At 36.0% G+C, this 22,198-nt stretch overlaps 1 protein-coding gene across 1 annotated transcript in view; it reads right to left on the bottom strand.

The window, feature by feature from the left end:
- LOC121854394 (probable assembly chaperone of rpl4) overlaps positions 1-22,198 on the bottom strand; it is a 36,275-nt gene that overhangs the window by 7,188 nt on the left and 6,889 nt on the right. The window contains exons 2-4 of the mRNA XM_042349055.1: positions 15,515-16,269; positions 2,332-2,580; positions 1,677-1,772 (exon numbers count right to left, since the gene is read on the bottom strand). Of these exons, the coding sequence (XP_042204989.1) occupies positions 1,677-1,772; positions 2,332-2,580; positions 15,515-16,264 (1,095 nt within the window). The 5' untranslated portion in view covers positions 16,265-16,269. The remainder of the gene's footprint in view (positions 1-1,676; positions 1,773-2,331; positions 2,581-15,514; positions 16,270-22,198) is intronic.

Genomic DNA, 22,198 nt, shown 5'->3' with positions numbered 1-22,198 from the left:
GGATGAGATGTTAGAGGCTGACAATGGTGAGGAGCAAAAGGAAAGTGATGACCATATGTCAACTTCAGAGTTGAAAGATGTTATTTACTACTGGGAGAAGTTCAGGAAACTGGCTTCAAGGCACCCAGATGTGGAAAAATCTGAACTAACTTTGTGTCATGTTGAGGACACAATGGTCTCCTTCTTTAAACATAAGTTAATGATGAGGAGGAGAGATGCCCCACAGACCACAATTGACACTTTCTTCAGTAAAAGGCAGAGCGAACAAGATGCTAGCCCTCAGCCTTCCACTTCAAGAAGGAGAGAGGATGTTCATGGTGGAGAATCTGTCAGTCCAGAGGTTCCTGACATTTTCATGGAAGGTGACTCACCTTCCAAGAAGCAGTAAAATGCTTCTCCTCCACCTCCACTTCCTTCTCTTCTCCCTTCTCCTCCTCCACCTCCAACTTCAAATTCACATCATCATCATCATCATCATCTAGGAGCCTTCTACATACACACCTCAAAGTAAGTGTACATTTCTACCTTTTTTGTTAACTTTAGGCAATTTTTGGTGAGCTGGAACCAATTACCCAAAAACCCATTGAAACAATGGTTTCGGTTAACGAGCAACCTGCTGGAACGGATTGTGCTCGTTAACCGAGGGACCACTGTATACATAACTGTAATCACTTTATTTGTCTTAACACTGCTTTAACAATTTTCTAGACTGACTATATCCAGGTACAGTAATATACAATACAGTACTGCACAACAGATTGTATGCAAAAACAGCAGTGAGTGAGCAAACAAGCTTGTACATGGCAGCAGACAATGAACTTGGAGTGTCATGATGCTAGAGCTTGAGGAGATAGACCGTGACATACATCAGCCAATCATAGGCATCCCATGCAGTCACATGAGAGTAGTAGCCAATCGTAGCTCATGAGCACTCAACCTGTCGACCCACATGCTCGGAACGGGTAATGGAGAGTTCGGGGACTGAAGATTTCAGCTAACGGAGAGATTACTACATGACATGTATCATAACTTATATCAAACTTATTGGTAGGCTGTATTACATTCTTTCTCAAATACAGTAAGTCCTCAATATATGCAAAGGATGCATTCCTGAAAACCCTTGCATAAACCGAAATTGCATAATATTGAATAGTTAGTTAAATAGGAAAAAATAAGATGCATTCCATAACCCAAAAATGAAAATGTTCCAGACCCATTTTCAACACAGGTCAAGACAAATAAACCATAAAATAAATCAACACCATATTGTACTTATCAATAAAAGCAGATACATCAGTTTGTGTAGAAGAGATGGTGGTGGTAGAGGTTTTACATAGTGAGTGATGGTGTTGGAGTGACATCTGCAGCATCTCAGGGTTGGAATCCATATCAGGGAGTGTGACATCTTGCATAAGGGTGAATTTGCTCGCATTAACTTAATTCCTGGTAGGAATAGGGTCTTTGCATATGAGTCAATTCGCAAATGCTGAACTTGCACATATCGAGGACTTACTATTATACATTTTAGCTTTTTTAAACCATCAACTCCATACTTGGAGTGCTATCTATATTGTGAGAGTGGGGAGTGAAATGAAGATGCGGACTTGCATATTTTGTAATATATCTTTAACCAACAAGTTCTTATTATATAGTACTCTCTCTCTTCCTCACATTACCTGCATGGCACGATGGAGGTAAAACTTGGCAGAGTCTTTGTGATCTCCTCCTTGCAAATAATTGCTCCATCCCAACAGGTACCAAGTATCTACAACCTGTAAATAATATCATGGTAGCATAAAGCTGCTCAAAAGTCTTTAAGCACAGTGGATATCAAACCCACAATATTGTACAGAGGTGTCATTGCTTTACTAAAAATTAATATTTAACAGTCAAAATGCTCCACTACCTATAGTCTGTTCACTTTAACCCTGCAACTGAGACCTAGGGTCAGTTTGTAGCAAGGCAGCTGATTGGCAGTGTCACTACGGTTCTTAAGTATTTAATCTACTGTGTTTATATTTTAATATTTTAAGGGTAAATAACTATTCTGTGTTATTCTCTTATAATTATCTTGAAGAGAACAATATCAGAAAATTTCAGCAACATCTTCCACCGCATTGCATGATGTCATGTGGCAAGGAGGATTTTATATCCCCAAACTTGTTCTTCATGTTCATGTTTTCATTATGATAGCAAAAGATTTCGCATTTCTGATTTACATCACAAGTGTGTGAGGATGAAAATAATGAAGCTGTTGATTCATTACTCAGTAACACCAAGGTCTCTACACCCCTCCCAAACACATACAGTATTCCCTTAAAGTACTCTTACTTCATCATTTTCTTCTGTCAGTCCCTCAAGAACCTCCACAGCATGCTTATGATCCGCTACTTCGATGAGAATTCTTGCTGTGCTGAGACGTGTTGTGTATGACAGAGGACACACTTCTACTGGATCAAAAGTACCAGCTGTTGCCTTGCCTTCATCCACCTCTTTATATTTTGGAAGCCAGATTTCTATTGAATTTGTTATAAATGTCTTTGCTTCTTCTAAATTTTGCTTCACCAAAAGAAAACTGGCCTGTTGTACAAAATATGGTGTTAGTTACATCATAATTAGCACTGAAATCAAGGTTAAGCAAAATAATATAAGGCAACTCAATTGCTTGAGTATGTTATCAGAATTTCAATATGTGCAACTGTACTAGGTGGACCAATGATACCAATTCTACAGTGGCAACTGAAACAGAAAATTTTCAAGAATACTCTTACAGAATAATGTTTTGATAAAAACTTCATGACTAATACTATTGAGGGACTGTCTTGTGCTCTACTAAAGCATCACAACTCATTCCTTGTGGCAAAAAATTAGCCTTGCTGGGTGAGTCAAGTGGCTGATTGGCACACCAAAAACTAGTTTCCTGTACTGCAATTATACAGTAGTACCCCGATTTACGCGGTCAATTGAACCCATGGGGTACCACGGAAAGTGAAAACCGCGTAAAGTGAACAACAGAACATATGGGATAAATTCCAATAGAGACTGGCCCGACCCCCAAACTCCACTTTTTCAGACACAATACCTACGTTGTAGTAAAAATTACATCTTAATTTTATGATGGTATGCACACACAATTAATAATTAAGAGAAATATCAATAATATTAGTTTTTTTAACACTTACATTAATAGAAAAGATGGCTAGGCACACAGGAATGGGGGGGTTGGTTCCGAGGCAGAGGGCAGATTATTGGCCCTCACCTGTATCACTTGTATCAATTGTATCACTATCCACCACATAGGCTTGCAGGGCCTCTTTGTCAAACCCCTCAAAGTCCATATAAGTCCATATCCTCACTATCACTGACTTGGGCCGGCTGTGGTGGGTGGCGGGTGAAGAACTCGGTAATGTTTTGATGACTAGGCGACTTTGTGCGCATCCTGCCCGCGCCTCTTCCCGCGTATATGAGTAGATGCACCGCGTAAAGTGAAAGTCCGGTTCTGGCGAGGTACCGCGTAAATGCGAAATCGCGGAAAGTGAAACCGCGTAAAGAGGGGTATTACTGTATGTTAAATAAGTGTTAAAATTACTAAAAATTTTAATATAAAACTTGGAAAATTATTGAATAGTACAACCTTCTTGATATTTACTCAAATGGGAACGAATTTAAGCCCTAGAACCGATTACTGTATTGGCGGACTAATATTCCAGCTGGTGAGCAAGCGAAAACATGTTGACATGATTTCGTAAAAATTTCGTTAACCAAATTTTTTTCTGTTAACTGAATTGAAGATTCTTATGGAAGGTAATTCATTAACCGAGGAATCACTGTACAGTATATATATATATATATATATATATATATATATATATATATATATATATATATATATATATATATATATATATATATATATATATATATATATATATATATATATATATATATATGCAAGTAAATCACTGTAGGTGCGCGTGATCTAGGTACCGGGTATATGCTGATAACCACAAGGAAAGAAGAAAACACGAAGTTCCCAAGCGCTTTCGTGTAATTCACATCTTCAGGGGTGAGTACAGACTAAAGAGAAGTACAAAACAAGGTGTATATATACAGAGGAGGGTGAGACCAGGTCCACAATGGTCAGGTATTAGGTAATGACCCTACTAATCTTTAAATAGCACCACAATGGTCGGTAGTCAGGTCAGAAGGTAAGGTGACCCAACCTTCTCACCTGGTTACAAATCTTCTTAATTACAAAATTGTCCAGTTTGTACATGCCATTACTCAAATTCATGTTGAATGCTTCGGTATGTTTAATGAGACTAGATTCTGTGATGTTCCTACTATCAATTGAATTACAAGGTAGTATTGAGGAGGCATTATCCCAGTCAATGCAATGCTTGTTATCCCTCAAATGAACAAACAGAGCATTGGATTCCTGGCCTGTCCGCACACTATATTTATGTTGTTTAAGTCTAGTTACAAGATCTTTCCTGTCTGGCCTAAGTAAAACATATTACATTCCTTGCAAGGGACTTTATAAATGCAACCAATTGTGTTGTTGGGGGGAGTTCTTGATTAACATTTGTTTAACAGTGCATGAGTTTTTAAATGCCACATTGACGTTCCAGGTTTTTAGTTGTAAAGGAATGTGTGAGAAATTTTTGTGAAATGGTAATATTAAGATATTCTTATGGTCATGGGTGGGCTTGGGATCAGTTCTATAAAAAGTTTTCTAAGTAATGTTTAGGCATTTGTCTATGAAAGATCTAGGGTATTTAAGGTTTGAGCCAATATTATAGATATATTTATATACCTCATCAATGAATTCTGGACTGCAAATTCTCAAAGCACGTAAAAACATTGTTGAAAATACTGACTGTTTGACTCTATTATGGTGGGCAGAATAATAATGAATGTATGAACACACATTAGTAGGTTTTCTATAAATACTGAACTTAAAAGTGTTACCTATTCTGTGTATCAGGCAGTCTAGGAATGGCAATTTACAGTCTTGCTCTAATTCCACAGTGAATTTGATCGAGGGGGCTAAGTTGTTAAGTTGTGGCAGGAAAGCTTTTAGGTCCTCATTACATGGCCAGACATAATACAGTAGTACCCTGCTTAACGCAGTCAATAAAACCCACAGGGTTCCGTGTTAAGTGAAAACCGCGCTAAGTGAACAACAGAACATATGGGATTAATTCCAATAGAAACTAGCCCGACCCCCAAACTCCACTTTTTGACGACACATAACTATGTTGTAGTAAAAATTTTATCTTAACTTTATGATGGTATGAACAAACAAGTAATATAGAAGAGGTTAGGTTAGGAAAAAAATAAGGGTTAAGTTAGGAAAAATAAAGGTTAGGTTAGGAAAATTAAAAGTTAGGTGTAACACTTACGTTAGTAGAAGACACACACTGCGCAACCTTACAGCGCGGCTTGCCCAGGCGGAGGGAGGCAGGAGGGAGGGAGGAGGAGGGAGAGGCGAGAGCAGGCAGGCAGGCGGGTGGGGCGAATCTAAAAATAGCGTCTCGAGCCGGACACTCACTGCGTATACGTGGAAAAAACCCGCGTTAAGTGAAAGTTCGGCTCTGGCGAGGCACCGCGTATACGGTAAAACGTGCTAAGCGAAACCGCGTTAAGCGGGGTATTACTGTACATCATCAACATATCTAAACCAGACTTTGCAGTCCGGAATTCATTGACGAGGAACATAAATATATCTATAATATTGGCTCAAACCTTAAATACCCTAGATCTTTCATAGACAAATGCCTAAGCATTACTAAGAAAACTTTTTATAGAACTGATCCCAAGCCCACCCATGACCATAAGAATATCTTAATATTACCATTTCACAAAAATTTCTCACACATTCCTTTACAACTAAAAACCTGGAACGTCAATGTGGCATTTAAAAACTCATGCACTGTTAAACAAATGTTAATCAAGAACTCCCCCAACAACACAATTGGTTGCATTTATAAAGTTCCTTGCAAGGAATGTAATATGTTTTACTTAGGCCAGACAGGAAAAGATCTTGTAACTAAACTTAAACAACATAAATATAGTGTTAGAACAGGCCAGGAATCCAATGCTCTGTTTGTTCATTTGAGGGATAACAAGCATTTCATTGACCGAGATAATGCCTCCTCAATATTACCTTGTAATTCAATTGATAGTAGGAACATCATAGAATCTAGTCTCATTAAACATACCGAAGCATTCAACATGAATTTGAGTAATGGCATGTACAAACTGGACAATTTTGTAATTAAGAAGATTTGTAACCAGGTGAGAAGGTTGGGTCACCTTACCCTCTGACCTGACTACCGACCGTTGCGGTGCTATTTAAAGATTAGTAGGGTCATTACCTAATACCTGACCATTGTGGACCTGGTCTCACCCTCCTCTGTATATATACACCTTGTTTTGTACTTCTCTTTAGTCTGTACTCACCCCTGAAGATGTGAATTACACGAAAGCGCTTGGGAACTTCGTGTTTTCTTCTTTCCTTGTGGTTATCAGCATATATATATACATATATATATATATATATATATATATATATATATATATATATATATATATATATATATATATATATATATATATATATATATATATATATATATATATATATATATATATATATATATATATAGTCAACCCTCGCTTTACGCGGTCCCACTTTCCGCGTTTCAACGTTTACGCGGTACCCTGCCGAAACAGGAATGCTCACATTCCGCTGTGCGTGTACCCCTTTACACGGAGAGCGGCTGGCGAGCCGCGCCATTTTTGGATTCAAACCTCCCGCCATGTTGTGTAAGCGGCGCGAGCATGGTGTGCATAAGGTCGCCCAGTCATCAAAACATTACCGAGTTCTTCACCCGCCACCCACCACAGCCGGCCCAAGCCAGTGATAGTGATAATTATAGTGAGGATATGGATTTATATGGACTTTGAGGGGTTTGACAACGAGGCCCTGCAAGCCTTTGTGGTGGATAGTGGTACAATTGATACAAGTGATACAGGTGAGGGCCAATAATCTGCCCTCTGCCTCGGAAGCAACTGCCCATCCCTGTGTGCCCAGCCATCTTTTCTACTAATGTAAGTGTTAAAAAACCTAATATTATTGATATTTCTCTTAATTATTAATTGTGTGTGCATACCATCATAAAATTAAGATAATATTTTTACTACAACATAGTTGCGTGTCGTCAAAAAGTGGAGTTTGGGGGTCGGCCCGGTCTCTATTTCAATTAATCCCATATGTTATGTTGTTCACTTTACGTGTTTCTCACTTTCCGCGGTACCCTGTGGGTTGAATTAACCGCGTAAAGTGAGGGTTGACTGTATATAATAATAATAATAATAATACCTCGATTAACCGCCCATATATTGGGGGGGAAGGGGCCGACGGATAATCAAAAAGGTCGGTTAATGTTAAATAAAGTCTACGGAAATAACATACATTTTCAAAGTACCTATCCCTAACCTACCTCATATAAGTTCCTCTAGTATTCATTTTTGTTCATTTAAGAACATAAGAACATAAGAAAATAAGGAGTCTGCAATAGGCCGGTTGGCCTGTGCATGGCAGCTCCTGTCGAGAGTTACTACCACTCTCTATCATCCATGAATCTATCTAGCCTCCTTTTGAAACTTTCCAGAGTTCCCGCACTTACTACAAAGTTGCTAAGCTTGTTCCACTCGTCCACCACCCTATTTGTGAACCAGTTTCTTCCTATCTCCCTCCTAAACCTAAACTTATCCAACTTGAATCCGTTGCTCCGAGTCCTATCCTGCTCGGATATTATAAGAACTTTATCTATATCCCCTTTATTGATTCACCCACTTAAATACTTCTATCATATCTCCCCGCACTCTTCGTCTTTCTAGGGAATGCAAGTTAAGTTTCTTTAACCTATCCTGATATAGAAGGTTTCTAAGTCCCGGAATCATTTTTGTCATTCTTCGCTGCACCGACTCTAGTGAATTTATATCCATTCTATAATAGGGGCACCAGAACTGAACCGCATAATTGAGGTGCGGCCTGACTAGCGCAAGATATAGTTGCAATAAGACCTCTGCACTCTTGTTACTTACACTTCTAGATATAAAACCCAATACTCTGTTTGCCTTTTTTCGAACATTAACGCACTGTTTTCTAGGCCGTAGGTCCGGGCTTACAAGTACCCCTAGGTCTCTTTCACAAGTCGACTTCTCTAGGTTGATGTTGTTAAGGCTGTATACATTATCAGTATTTGTTCTTCCAATATTAAGTACGCTGCACTTGCTGGTGTTGAATTTCATTTGCCATTTTTCAGACCACCCCTGCAGTTTATTTAGATCTTCCTGTAATGCATTTGCATCCTGCCCTAAATTAATTTGCCGCCCTATTTTGGTGTCATCCGCAATCTTGCTTATATCACTGCTGATCCCAATATCTAGATCGTTTATGTAGATTATGAACAAGAGTGGGCCTAGTACTGACCCATGGGGAACCCCACTGGTTACATGGCCCCACTCAGATTTAACACCGTCTACGCTGACCCTCTGCGTTCCATCGGTGAGCCATGATTTTATCCAATTTAAAACTTTCCCCTCGATACCATGAGCCTTAATTTTTCTCAGAAGCCTCTGATGCGGTACTCTGTCAAATGCTTTGCTAAAGTAAATAACATCGTGATTTTCGTCATTGTCTACTACCTCGAAGACTTTCCTAAAATACGTTAGCTGATTTGTTAGACAAGATTTTCCCTTTGTAAACCCATGTTGAGAGTCGTAGATTAATTTGCTTTTTTCTAGATGCGATTGGATGCTATCTGCTATAATTGATTCAAGAAATTTCCCCACTACTGACGTCAAACTGATCAGCCGGTAATTTGACGCTGATGCTCTGTCTCCCTTTTTGAATATGGGTACTACATTTGCCTGTTTCCACAACTCTGGCACAACTCCAGTGTCTAATGATTTTGTAAATAAGTTTACGAGGGGTCCGCTAATCTGTTCCCTACACTCTTTTAAGACTAGAGGAAAAATTTCATCCGGCCCTGGGGATTTTGTATTCTTTAGTTTATTTATCTTCTAAAGAACATCCTCTTTTCTGATAGTGATATTCTTTAATTTCTCTTCTTCCTTTCCCTTAAATATCAGTTCCACCTCCGGAATTTCATCTCAAATTTCTTCTGTGAAAACTGATAAGAAGTAGCTGTTCAATGCTTTGCTTATTTCTTCACTGCCATTTATCAATTCTCCCCTCCCTGACTTTAAAGGCCCAACTTTGTCCTTGACCTTTGTCCTATATACCTGGAAAAATCCCTTGGGATTCGCCTTGGATTCTCTTGCTATTTTGATTTCATAGTCTCTCTTTGCTTTCCTTACATTTTTCTTAACATTCCTAGATAGTTCATTATACCTGTTTCTGAGCTGCTCCTCCCCTCCCTTTAATTTCTTATATATATTCCTTTCTTTATTCCTATGTCATGTTTAAGTTTTCTGGTCATCCACCTTGGCTCATTCTTATTTGACCTAATTTTTCTGTATGGTATATTTTGTTCTTGTGCTTTGCTTTAAAACATTAACCACTTTAGTAAATAAATATGAACCAGCACAGAAACCTTGAATAAAAAATGGAAAAGTCAAAGAACATATGGCATCACGAAAATTGTGACCAAGTCCCAGGTTGCTGATCTGACTTTCTGCCTCATTTACACACAATTGCAGGGTCTCAATTGTTTCACTTACTATTGACAACACAACATACATACAGGTACAGTATATTGTTTCTCACTCTTGATTTTTTCATTTTTACATTTCTTTATGGCTCTTTATTATTATTATTATTACTGTATTATTATTATTATTATCATTATTATTACATTATCGCTCCCCAGGCCCCGATGTGGGTCAGTGACCTGTGCCCGGGTGGGCTAATCCCCGTAAAAAAAAAAAAATATATATTATTTTTTTTAGGGGTACGGGATCGTCGGTTAATCCGGAAGTCGGTTAATCGAGGGTCGGTTAATCAAGGTTTTACTGTGTGTATATATATATATATATATATATATATATATATATATATATATATATATATATATATATATATATATATATATATATATATATATATATATATATATATATATATATATATATATATATATATATATATATATATATATATATATATATATATATATATATATATATATATATATATAGCCATATATGTATATGTATATATATGTATGTAAATGTGTATATATATATATATATATTATATATATATATAAATGAAAACATGGGATAAGATAAAATCTTGATATAAAAAAAAAAATATATATATATATATATATATATATATATATATATATATTATATATATATATATATTTCCTGTAAATCACAATGAAAACATGGATAAGATAAATCTTGATAAAAAAAAAATATATATATATATATATATATATATATATATATATATATATATATATATATATATATATATATATATATATATATATATATATATATATATATATATATATATATATATATATATATATATATATATATATATATAATTAAAAAAGCAAGCTAAGGTACTCCGTTGTTTCCATTTTCCGTGATTTTATCAAGATTTATCATCCACGTTTTCATTATTAGTTTACATGAAATATATATATATATATATATATATATATATATATATATATATATATATATATATATATATATATATATATATATATATATATATATATATATATTTCATGTAAATCACAATAACATGTATAAATAAATTTGATAAAATACAGCAACTTCTTTAAATCTTTATTCATCTTCAAACAACTGGATTACATGGACGAAATACAGGGTGACCTTAAAAACATGAGGTCAGGTCATAATGATGTCATCCACTAATCCCCACACCAACACACACGTAGAGGAGCTTAAGAGAAGAGGGGTGACGTGACTAGTCAGGTCAGGTCAAAAATAAGGGACCCACAAAATAACTATCATACATCTAGATCAAAGGTTTTCAAAAAAATTTTAACCTTGGGCCACTGACAAATAAATTTATGTAACATATTATAAGTTTTGAACTGACCATCACTAAGGTTTATTGATTTTAATTCCTTAATCAACTAGCTTCAACCAGAAGTCTTTCTGTGACACAAGATGATTTAAATACTTCTAAGCTTTTTTCCCAAGCAATGGGATGATTATTATTCCTAACATGAACGAACAAGGCACGGCTTTCAGATGCTGTTCTGATATTATATTTATGTTGTTTGATTCTGAGCTGCAGTGTTTTTCCTGTCTGTCCTACATAATTACAATTACATTTGCTACATGGAATACAATAAACACTTCCATTTACATTCAAAATTGGGCTATTCCTTATTAACATATTGGTAATGGTTGAGTCATACTTGAAAACAACATTAATATTTAGAAGCTTGAGGGACCGAACTAACGGGACAAATTCATTACGATAGGGCAGAGCCAAAATATTCTTAAGTGTAGGAATTTGTCTGGTTTGAGAGGAATGAAAGGATTTTTTAGCCCTTTTAAAACAACGCTCAACAAACACAGAAGGGTACCCGAGTTTCTGTGCAATGGAACGAATGTGTTTCAATTCATCGTCAATAAATTCAGAGTCACAAATACGCAGACATCTTAAGAACATAGCAGAAAAAACTGACATTTTGGTAGACTCCAGGTGATTTGATAAAAAGTGAATGAAACTGTCTACCTGTGTGGGCTTTCTGTATACGTACCTTAAATTTATAGTTTTGGCCATTTCTCATGATAAGCATATCAAGGAATGGAAGGGATCCATTTATTTCTCTTTCAATTTTGAATGTGATACTTGGGACAATATCATTAAGCTTGTCTAAAAATTCCAATGGGTCACTGTTTCTGGGCCAAAGACAAAGAACATCATCTACATATCTATACCATGGAGGAATAAAGTCCACTATATTGGGTAGTAATCTAGACTCAAAAAACTCCATATAAATACAGGCTAGAGGAGCAGAAAGACAATTAACCATGCTCATGCCAAATATTTGCTTGTAGAACTTCCCATTTGCTCTAAACACATTGTCAGTTACGCATAACTCTATCAATTTCAGGAAAGTATCATGTTCAATAGTTAAATCTAACAGTTGTAATTTATCTTTAAGAAATGAAAGTAGGTCTTTCACAGGTACTCTAGTGAACAGTGAATTTACATCAAAACTTATTAATTCGCAAGGTTCATTGTGTTTCTTAAGTTTATCAATTAAATCACTGCTATTGTGTATATGTGAGTTAGATATTTGGCCTGTAAGAGGGGATAGCATCTTTACCAGCCACTTGGATAATTTGTAAGTAACAGAACCCACAGAACTCACGATAGGACGTAAAGGATTGTTAAGCTTGTGTGTTTTGATCAATCCATACATATAAGGTAAAGTGGGATTGATTTGAGAGAGCTGTTAGTTGTTTTCAAGTATGACTCAACCATTACCAATATGTTAATAAGGAATAGCCCAATTTTGAATGTAAATGGAAGTGTTCATTGTATTCCATGTAGCAAATGTAATTGTAATTATGTAGGACAGACAGGAAAAACACTGCAGCTCAGAATCAAACAACATAAATATAATATCAGAACAGCATCTGAAAGCAGTGCCTTGTTCGTTCATGTTAGGAATAATAATCACCCTATTGCTTGGGAAAAAAGCTTAGAAGTATTTAAATCATCTTGTGTCACAGAAAGACTTCTGGTTGAAGCTAGTTTGATTAAGGAATTAAAATCAATAAACCTTAGTGATGGTCAGTTCAAAACTGATAATATGTTACATAAATTTATTTGTCAGTGGCCCAAGGTTAAGAATGCTTTGAAAACCTTTGATCTAGATGTATGATAGTTATTTTGTGGGTCCCTTATTTTTGACCTGACTAGTCACGTCACCCCTCTTCTCTTAAGCTCCTCTACCTGTGTGTTGGTGTGGGGATTAGTGGATGACATCATTATGACCTGACCTCATGTTTTTAAGGTCACCTTGTATATTTAAGCCTCTCTCTGTCCATGTAATCCAATTGCCTCTGAAGATGTCTTGAATAAAGACAAAAGCTAAGGTGCTCTGTTGTGTCCCTTTTCACGTGTGATTGTATCAATATATATATATATATATATATATATATATATATATATATATATATATATATATATATATATATATATATATATATATATATATATATATATATATATATATATATATATATATATATATATATATATATATATATATATATATATATATATATATATATATATATATATATATATATATATATATATATATATATATATATATATATATATATATATATATATATACAGTCAACCCTCACTTTACGCAGTCCCACATTCCGCGTTTCCACGTTTACGCGGTGCCCTGCCAGAACCCAGGATGCTCACAGTCCGTGGGTGTACCCCTTTACACGGTGAAGTATAATTTTTTTTAATTTAGCTCATAAAATTCATACAAATTATCCGGCCAGAATATAATTTACATTGCTGGAATTCTTACAATTTGATGATCATTTTGAATATAAACATCATAGATTTTGCATTAGACATACAAATTTTAGATATAATGTTTACTCTTGAGTAAATATGTTATCTTTTGTGCAAAATATATGATATTTATATTCAAAATATTCCTGGTCTTACAAGGAATCCAGCAATGTCAATTATATTATCCTAACTTTAGTCTGATTTATTATTTATTACTAAAAAGGTAAACAGTCTGGTATTCCCACACATTTATCTAGTAGGGACGTTGGTGGGGGGTGGGGGGGAGGGAGGGAGGGACCGGCGACCGACCATCTGTTACCGTGTGAAGAATTTTTTTTTTTTATTAACTGAAGATTTTTATTTTAGCTCATAAAATTCATACAAATTACCCGGCCAGAATATAATTTACATTGCTGGAATTCTTACAATTTGATGATCATTTTGAATATAAACATCATATATTTTGCATTAGACATAAAATTTTTAGATATAATGTTCACTCTGAGTAAGTATGTTATCTTTTGTGCAAAATATATGACGTTTATATTCAAAATATTCCTGGTCTTACAAGGAATCCAGCAATGTCAATTATATTATCCTAACTTTAATCTGAGGTATTATTTAATACAAAATGTTAAAATTTATTTTTTTCACCCAACCTTTCTCTTGAAGGGAGGATTGGTGGGGGGTGGGGGGGGAGGGTTGGGACTGACCGCGCGGTTGGAAGAGGGGGGAAGGCAAGGTGGGGTACTTTGATTGACAGATAGTGTCGCGAAGAATATTTTTTTTTTATTAACTGAAGATATTTGTTTTAGCTCATAAAATTCATACAAATTACCCGGCCAGAATATAATTTACATTGCTGGAATTCTTACAATTTGGTGATCATTTTGAATATAAACATCATATATTTTGCATTAGACATACAAATTTTAGATAAAATGTTTAATCTGAGTAAATATGTTATCTTTTGTGAAAAATATATGACATTTATATTCAAAATATTCCTGGTCTTACAAGGAATCCAGCAATGTCAATTATATTATCCTACCTTTTTTTTGATTATTATTTATTACTATACCTGGTTTTCCCCCCAAAATTTCTCAGAGGGAAGAGCCAGCAGTGTAGTGTGAGAAGAGGGGGAGGGAGTCGTGTCCATTATTTGAATGGACATTAACTTGGCGACTGTATTTCTCCATTTCTCTAAAGTATTAATTGTGTGCATGTACCATCATAAAATTAAGATGTTATTTTTACTAGAACATAGGTATTGTGTTGGAAAAAGTGGAGTTTGGGGGTCAGCTGGCCTCTATTTCATTTAATCCCATATGTTATGTTATTCACTTTACGCGTTTCTCACTTTCCGCGGTACCCTGTGGGTTACATTAACCGCGTAAAGTGAGGGTTGACTGTATATACAAAATAAAAAAAATTCTATGACTGCCAACAACTATCAGCTGCAGTGATGTGACAGAGGGGAAGCAAAAGCAGATAATCTAATGTGTGATTATTCAAGGGCTAACATAGTCCGTGCAGACAGATATGCCCTTAGTAATGTTAAAACATTGTATAGATAACACAATTGCCATGGCTGATTTGTAAATCTTAATCAATAGCTTCCATATCCTAAAACCATACTGACTTAAAAAAATATATATTTATTCTAAATGACGACTGATAAGCTTATTTTAGTAGTCTTAATTGATATACAAAAACATAATAATAAGAAAGGGGTTGATACTGTAATCCTTATTACATATTAATAGGGATATTATAGACTTGTTCCTTTTACAGGATGCAAATATGGTGGTGGAGAGGATATAAACAAGTATGACATTAAAATAATGTGTAATACAGTATGGTAGTAACTTTTCTAATTTTATATTAATTCAGAGATTTATGAAAAAAAAATATTGTGCTACTTACCATAAGCTGATATGCCTCTGGATTGTTGGAATCAGCTTGAATGGCATTGGTTATACTAGAACGACACTGTTCCTCTGCACCTTCTTCATCACATAAATCTGTCATAAATAGTTCTGCCACAGAGCAATTTGCAGTAGAAAGTTGCCGAACAAGGTCTGCCATATTGCCTTCAGGTTCTACCAAGGAACTTGAGGGGAGTGGGTCATTTTCAGTCTTTGTAGCTCCAATAATTGTCTCTTTACTATCATCTTTAGATTCATTTTCATCTGCTGCCATTTCTGGTTTTGTAGCTGATATATCATTAGAATTATTCGCAGAGCATTTTGCTTTGTTTTCTTTAACTGAGTGTTGAAGCCCAGTTATAACTTTAGTTAGAATTTCAATGCCCTTTTGATAGCACTGGAGAGATTCTTTGCCTTCCAGTAACTGGGCCATGGACATGTACTTTGCATAACCTTCTTCTGATTTTAATGTGATAGCTCGTCCCAAGCAATGTTTAGCTCCATCTAGGTTTCCAACTTCAAGACATAAACTTGATGATGTCTCCAGTGCTGATACATTATCTGGATCTCGTTTTAAGGCTTCTTGACATAAGTACTGAGCTCTTTCATAATGGAAACAATCTATTTGTTCCTGAGCACGGGTTAAAAGTTCATCTGTTGTCAGTGATGCTACGTTAAGGGTCGCAGCAGACTTTTTGCGTAATTTTGCTAACTTTTTCTTTCGATTGTTTACTGTGTTCTTCCCCATTTGTCCTGTAGAGTAGCAGAAAAAAATCATTACTGTTCTTGAACATAAATTTTTGGATCATACAGAGACACAACAAGATACTGTACTGTATAATTCAACTCATTAACATCTATGTATAATTACAGTATAAAATAAGGAGTACTGTATTTATTACTTTAGAAGCACCAAAATTGGCTGTCATTTCCCAATTACAGTAATATAATGTAATCTGAGACTGGTTCACATAGTTTTAACCACACCATGATTTATTTGTTCCTTCCTTATCACATTTAAAGTAAAGGAGATGCAGTAGAGTTGTGATTTTTCACAAGACAGTGACCAAGAATGTTTGTAATGTACCGTATCAATTCATGATGCATCATGATTATTGGTTTGCTTGAGTTGATAGGACAACTCAGCTGCTTGGCGTAAGTGTACAGTATTGCTAATTGTGTACCGGCGTAGCAAGGAAATCCAACATTGATAGATTCTCGTCATATTCAAGAAAATAAGGTTTCATAACCCTTTCCTGTTAAGAATCTGAGCTAAGTATCTGATGGTGCTTGTAATAGAATACTTTAGGTTCATAGGAGTTGGGGTGTGGTGAAGGTAAATTTCATTTATTTAAATATTTTTATTCATGACAATAAACTACCACAATTGAAATATTGTACAGCAACTTACATCATCATATGGTACTGGAAGAATGAGACTCTTAAGGAAAACATATCTCAAAAACAGTAAAAGTCCAAAAATCCGGATGCCAGAAATCCGGACCACCCGAGAATCCGGACTTTTGGAAAACTATAAAACTTTTTAAATTTAGCGGGCTTTTGTGGGTTACGTGAATGAATGGCGTTCCTTTAAAAAAATTAATTTACATAATTCTAATAATAAAAGTAATTGTAAATTATAGGTAGCTAATTTTGTTAGTTTTGTAATTAGCTTGTCCTCAAATGTAAAATTTGTGGCACTATAAATCTTTTGTGTGTATGTGTGCATGCCTGAACGCCACAGCTACACAGCGACAACAAGCGACCACGCAATCGCCACTTTAAAACAAGCAATCAAACTGTGACAACGTATGTAATTTTGAGTCCTACTCTTTCCATTTACAGAGTACAAGCCCATAATAATGGCTCCTAAAGTAGATAAACTTCGTTGTGTGAAGAGAAAGAAGAACACATTGAAATTGAGTGACAAACTTGAAATAATTAAGAAACTAGAACGTGGTGTGAGCAATACTGATCTAATGGAAACATACGACATTGGAAAGTCTACAAATTATGATATAAAAAAGGCAAAGAATAAAATTCTAGAATTCACAGCTTCTTCTGACCCTTATAATAAAATTGCTGAAAGAAAAAGTTTACGTTGGCCCAAATTAGAAAATCTTGATAAAGTGTTGCACAAATGGTTTTTGTTAAAACGATCAGAAGGTATGGCAATTTATGGGCTGATGCTTATTGCCAAAGCAAAGTCTTTTAAGGAGCAAATAAACATTGAATCAGAGTGAGCATTTAGTGATGGATGGCTTAGGAATTTTAAGACTCGTCATGGTATTAGACAGTTTGTTTACATTTTTGTCAAGTGTTGACTTTATTTTTCTTTAAAACTGCTCGTTTTGATAAATGAAGCATGCTTTACTTGCTTATGAATAAACTCTCAAAATGTACCTGTTCATCTCTTCTTTATTCCTCCTTAAATTTGAATTTTAAAAGTACTGCCTGAGAATCCGGAAAATCCGAAAATCCGGACCGACCCAATCCCCAAGCAGTCCGGATTTTTGGACTTCTTCTGTAATATTTGTTTCTTAACCTCAAATGCCAATAAAAGGTTAGAGGAAATAAAATTTTCTATGTTTGTTTTTCCATTTTTTTCCCAAACATGAACCAGCACCGATGATTCACCTCCATGCAGTGGCCATTATCAGGCAACCAGAGACTGAATTATCTTAAATAAGATAAATCAGCCAACAAAACCTTACCTAATCGCCTACCAGACCTCTCCTAGGAAGAAGTGCATTATTTTAGGTTAGGTTAAGGTGCTCCTTTTTTAACAGTTTGTATAGAAAATAAGATGGGAAACATTTGGTTGCTCAGAATTAGGATTGGGTTATGCAGTTGTCTAGACCAAGTATTACAAACCTGTTGCTCACAAGCACCATTTTGCATCCTGATAGTTTGCACACCTCACTACCGACTATAAGACATTGCACCATATAACATAAAATGCTCTCTTACATCATGAAAATTTAAAGACTTCTTTTAACCCCAATTAATGAACTCAGTGCCACCACCCGACATCATATTACAGTACCTTCATCTCAGTGATCTCGTGTAGGTACACTGGACCTATTAGGTTAGGTTTGGTTAGTTAGGCTAGTTTCATTCATTTTATTAGTTATAAATATAGAATGTAGCAGGGTAATACTTTAAGTAAGTGGTCCTGCCTTAGCACCAAATTCTGAAAATTTCTCCTAAAGATATAAGCTTTCTTACCTTAAAAAAAAAAAGGGAGGGGGGAAGGGGGGTCCCCGCCTGAGAGTTCCAGCCAAGTTCGAGCCAATAGAAATGCCCTAGGAATACCGGGACCAATGAGAAAGCCTTGAGATGTAACGTCATGAAAGTTATAGCATCTCTTTGCGGGCTGAGGTAGTTTGAAAAGCAGAGTCTGTGTTTGGAATTAGTGTAGTGTGGACGTGTAGGGGTCATCTCCTCACATGACGGGTTATAATGTGAGTACCTATTAGGTTTTATCCATTTCCCGAAATGTATTGTGAGTCATATGACCCCTTGGTTAGCTAGCTAGGCAGATAGGTTGTTTTAAGAGTGTAACTGCTCATTTTGGGTAACGTTGTTCATAAATGAAGAACTGTTAGAATTAGTTCTCAATTCCCTTGTGTTGACTAAAACATTGTCATATGTCTGTGGTATTATGCAGTAATACAGTGAGCCCTATATATAATAACTATCCCATATTAAGTTGTTGTTTGTTAGTCCTATTCCCCAGTTAACAGCCTTCCTCTACCTCTCCACTCATATAGGATTATCCTTGGTGTGAGAGCCGACTGTGGGCCCGGCCTACCAGGCCTGACCACAACCCCCCCGCTCACATCTCCCCTCCCCTCTCAAAGCCTCTTCTGTTACAGGAATACGTTTTGCATAATTCTACTTTTATGCCTTTTTTATATTTTCTGCATCTCTGGAGGGGTTGCCTCTGTCCACTGTACAGGTGTGTTTTGATTTACGAAAATCCGCTTATACGAAAAAAAAATTGTTCCAGCACTTTGATATACAGGTTGTACCTCTCTAGTCCGGCAACCTCGGGACCTGACCGGTGCTGGACCATGGAAATTGCCGGACCATGGAAATTCACCCTTTTCCTGGATAGATAGTGACTTGTGCTTATGCCTGGAAGCACTAGCACCACTTTCTCTTCGTCATGGTCTCTTTGAAGACATATTGAAGGGTTAAATGTCGTATAGTAGCTTCTCAAATTTTGCGAGTTTTTAATTCTTAACGTATTTTATTGGAACACAAAAAAATAAATAAATAAAAATTTTGACGGCGGAAACTTGAATTTCGACGGGTTTGAACGGCCCGCCAACGTGCAGACGACGTGCATAATCGTGTAAACAGCGTCATTTCTCTTATGTACAAAAGATTCATTATTGTTTATTACTGAATGTCTTTTTTATTGAATTAATGTTTATGTGTGCAAAATGAGCAATACAATTCATTAATAATACGTAGAATATTAAAACACACGAGGAAATGACACAGCATTGTTTTCGTTGATTACAAAACCAGTGACTGACTGGTTCTACATATAAAACTGAAGAAAATAAGACCTTGGTTGTAGCTGTAGTAAAATTAATATGGTTGTTTTAAGTAATGTTATTTAATGTTAATAAATGGAACAATAGAAGTAGCTAACGATAATGGTAAAGAAAAAGAGAGATCGCATATGTAAGTGCGCATGCGCACACGTGAAAACATATCGTCATTACTTTACATAAGAATATGAAAGCAACACTTATTTACTGTTCATATACTGTATATTTGAATTAATGTTTCTGAATTTGTTTTTATTGAATTAATGTATGTGTGTGCAAAATTAACAATACAATTTATTAATAATACGTGGAATATTAGAGGAGACAAGACGGCGGCCGGCATTGTTTATGTTAAAGCTTACGAAACCAGTGACTGATTGGTTCTACATAAAAAACTGAAGAAAATAAGACCCTGAGTTTAGCTGTGGTAAAATTAATGTAAAAAATGAATATGGTTGCTTGAAGTACCTGTAATGTTATTTAATGTTAATAAATGGAACAATATAAGTAGCTAACCATTAATGGTAAAAAAAAAAAGTGAGACTGCTCGTATGTAAGTGCGCACATGTGAAAATATATCGTCATTACTCTACATAAGAATATGAAAGCAACACTTATTTACTGCTCATATATATTGAAGGGTTAAATGTTGTACTCTGTATAGACAAAAGAGAGAGAGAGAGAGAGAGAGAGAGAGAGAGAGAGAGAGAGAGAGAGAGAGAGAGAGAGAGAGAGAGAGAGAGAGAGAGAGAGAGAGAGAGAGAGAGAGAGAGAGAGAGAGAGGAGAGAGAGAGAGAGAGAGAGAGAGAGAGAGAGAGAGAGAGAGAGAGAGAGAGAGAGAGAGAGAGAGAGAGAGAGAGAGAGAGAGAGAGAGAGAGAGAGAGAGAGAGAGAGAGAGAGAGAGAGAGAGAGAGAGAGAGAGAGAGAGAGAGAGAGAGAGAGAGAGAGAGAGAGAGAGAGAGAGAGAGAGAGAGAGAGAGAGAGAGAGAGAGAGAGGAGAGAGAGAGAGAGAGAGAGAGAGAGAGAGAGAGAGAGAGAGAGAGAGAGAGAGGAGAGAGAGAGAGAGAGAGAGAGAGAGAGAGAGAGAGAGAGAGAGAGAGGAGAGGAGAGAGAGAGAGAGAGAGAGAGAGAGAGAGAGAGAGAGAGAGAGAGAGAGAGAGAGAGAGAGAGAGAGAGAGAGAGAGAGAGAGAGAGAGAGAGAGAGAGAGAGAGAGAGAGAGAGAGAGAGAGAGAGAGAGAGAGAGAGAGAGAGAGAGAGAGAGAGAGAGAGAGAGAGAGAGAGAGAGAGAGAGAGAGAGAGAGAGAGAGAGAGAGAGAGAGAGAGAGAGAGAGAGAGAGAGAGAGAGAGAGAGAGAGAGAGAGAGAGAGAGAGAGAGAGAGAGAGGAGAGGAGAGAGAGAGAGAGAGAGAGAGAGAGAGAGAGAGAGAGAGAGAGAGAGAGAGAGAGAGAGAGAGAGAGAGAGAGAGAGAGAGAGAGAGAGAGAGAGAGAGAGAGAGAGAGAGAGAGAGAGAGAGAGAGAGAGAGAGAGAGAGAGCAGCCGAACTGCCGGATGTAAACAAACCTTAATTTCCCGCGACTTTTTATTTTTTTTTAAGGGGATTAGCCCACCCGGGCATAGGTCACTGACCCACATTGGGGCCTGAGGGGCAAAAATTTAATACTCCTGTAATAATAATAATAATTCAGATAAGAAAAAAAAAAAAAAGAGGTACAACCTGTACTAACGAAAACCCCCCTTTTACAAAAAATTAAGGTATTTTTTCATAGCATTGAAAGATGCTGAATTGCTAACACAGGCTTCTGAGACCATTCTGTGGTGAGCAGTGTACTGTTATGCAGGCTAGTGTGTGGGAACATTTCTGTGTTTATATGTACTGTATAGTATTGTACTGCATATTAATGGAAATTAAAAACTGTATGCTTTAATTGCACCTATTTAACATAACTGGTGGCTGGTTGCCAATTTAAACTCATAATTCTTTTGGAGGTAATTACAAAAATAAAAACTTATGAAAAATAAAAGATACTGATTTCCCTGACCATTGACCAATCTCTATGCGGCAGTGGAAACTGTGTAAGATAGGTTAGGTAGATGTGGTCAAGTTGGTTTAGTACAT

Source organism: Homarus americanus, unplaced genomic scaffold, assembly GCF_018991925.1.
Source record: "Homarus americanus isolate GMGI-L3 unplaced genomic scaffold, GMGI_Hamer_2.0 scaffold54443, whole genome shotgun sequence".
Taxonomy (NCBI): domain Eukaryota; kingdom Metazoa; phylum Arthropoda; class Malacostraca; order Decapoda; family Nephropidae; genus Homarus; species Homarus americanus.
Note: the sequence above shows the minus strand (reverse complement) of the source record. Positions and strands in the feature narration are given on the sequence as shown.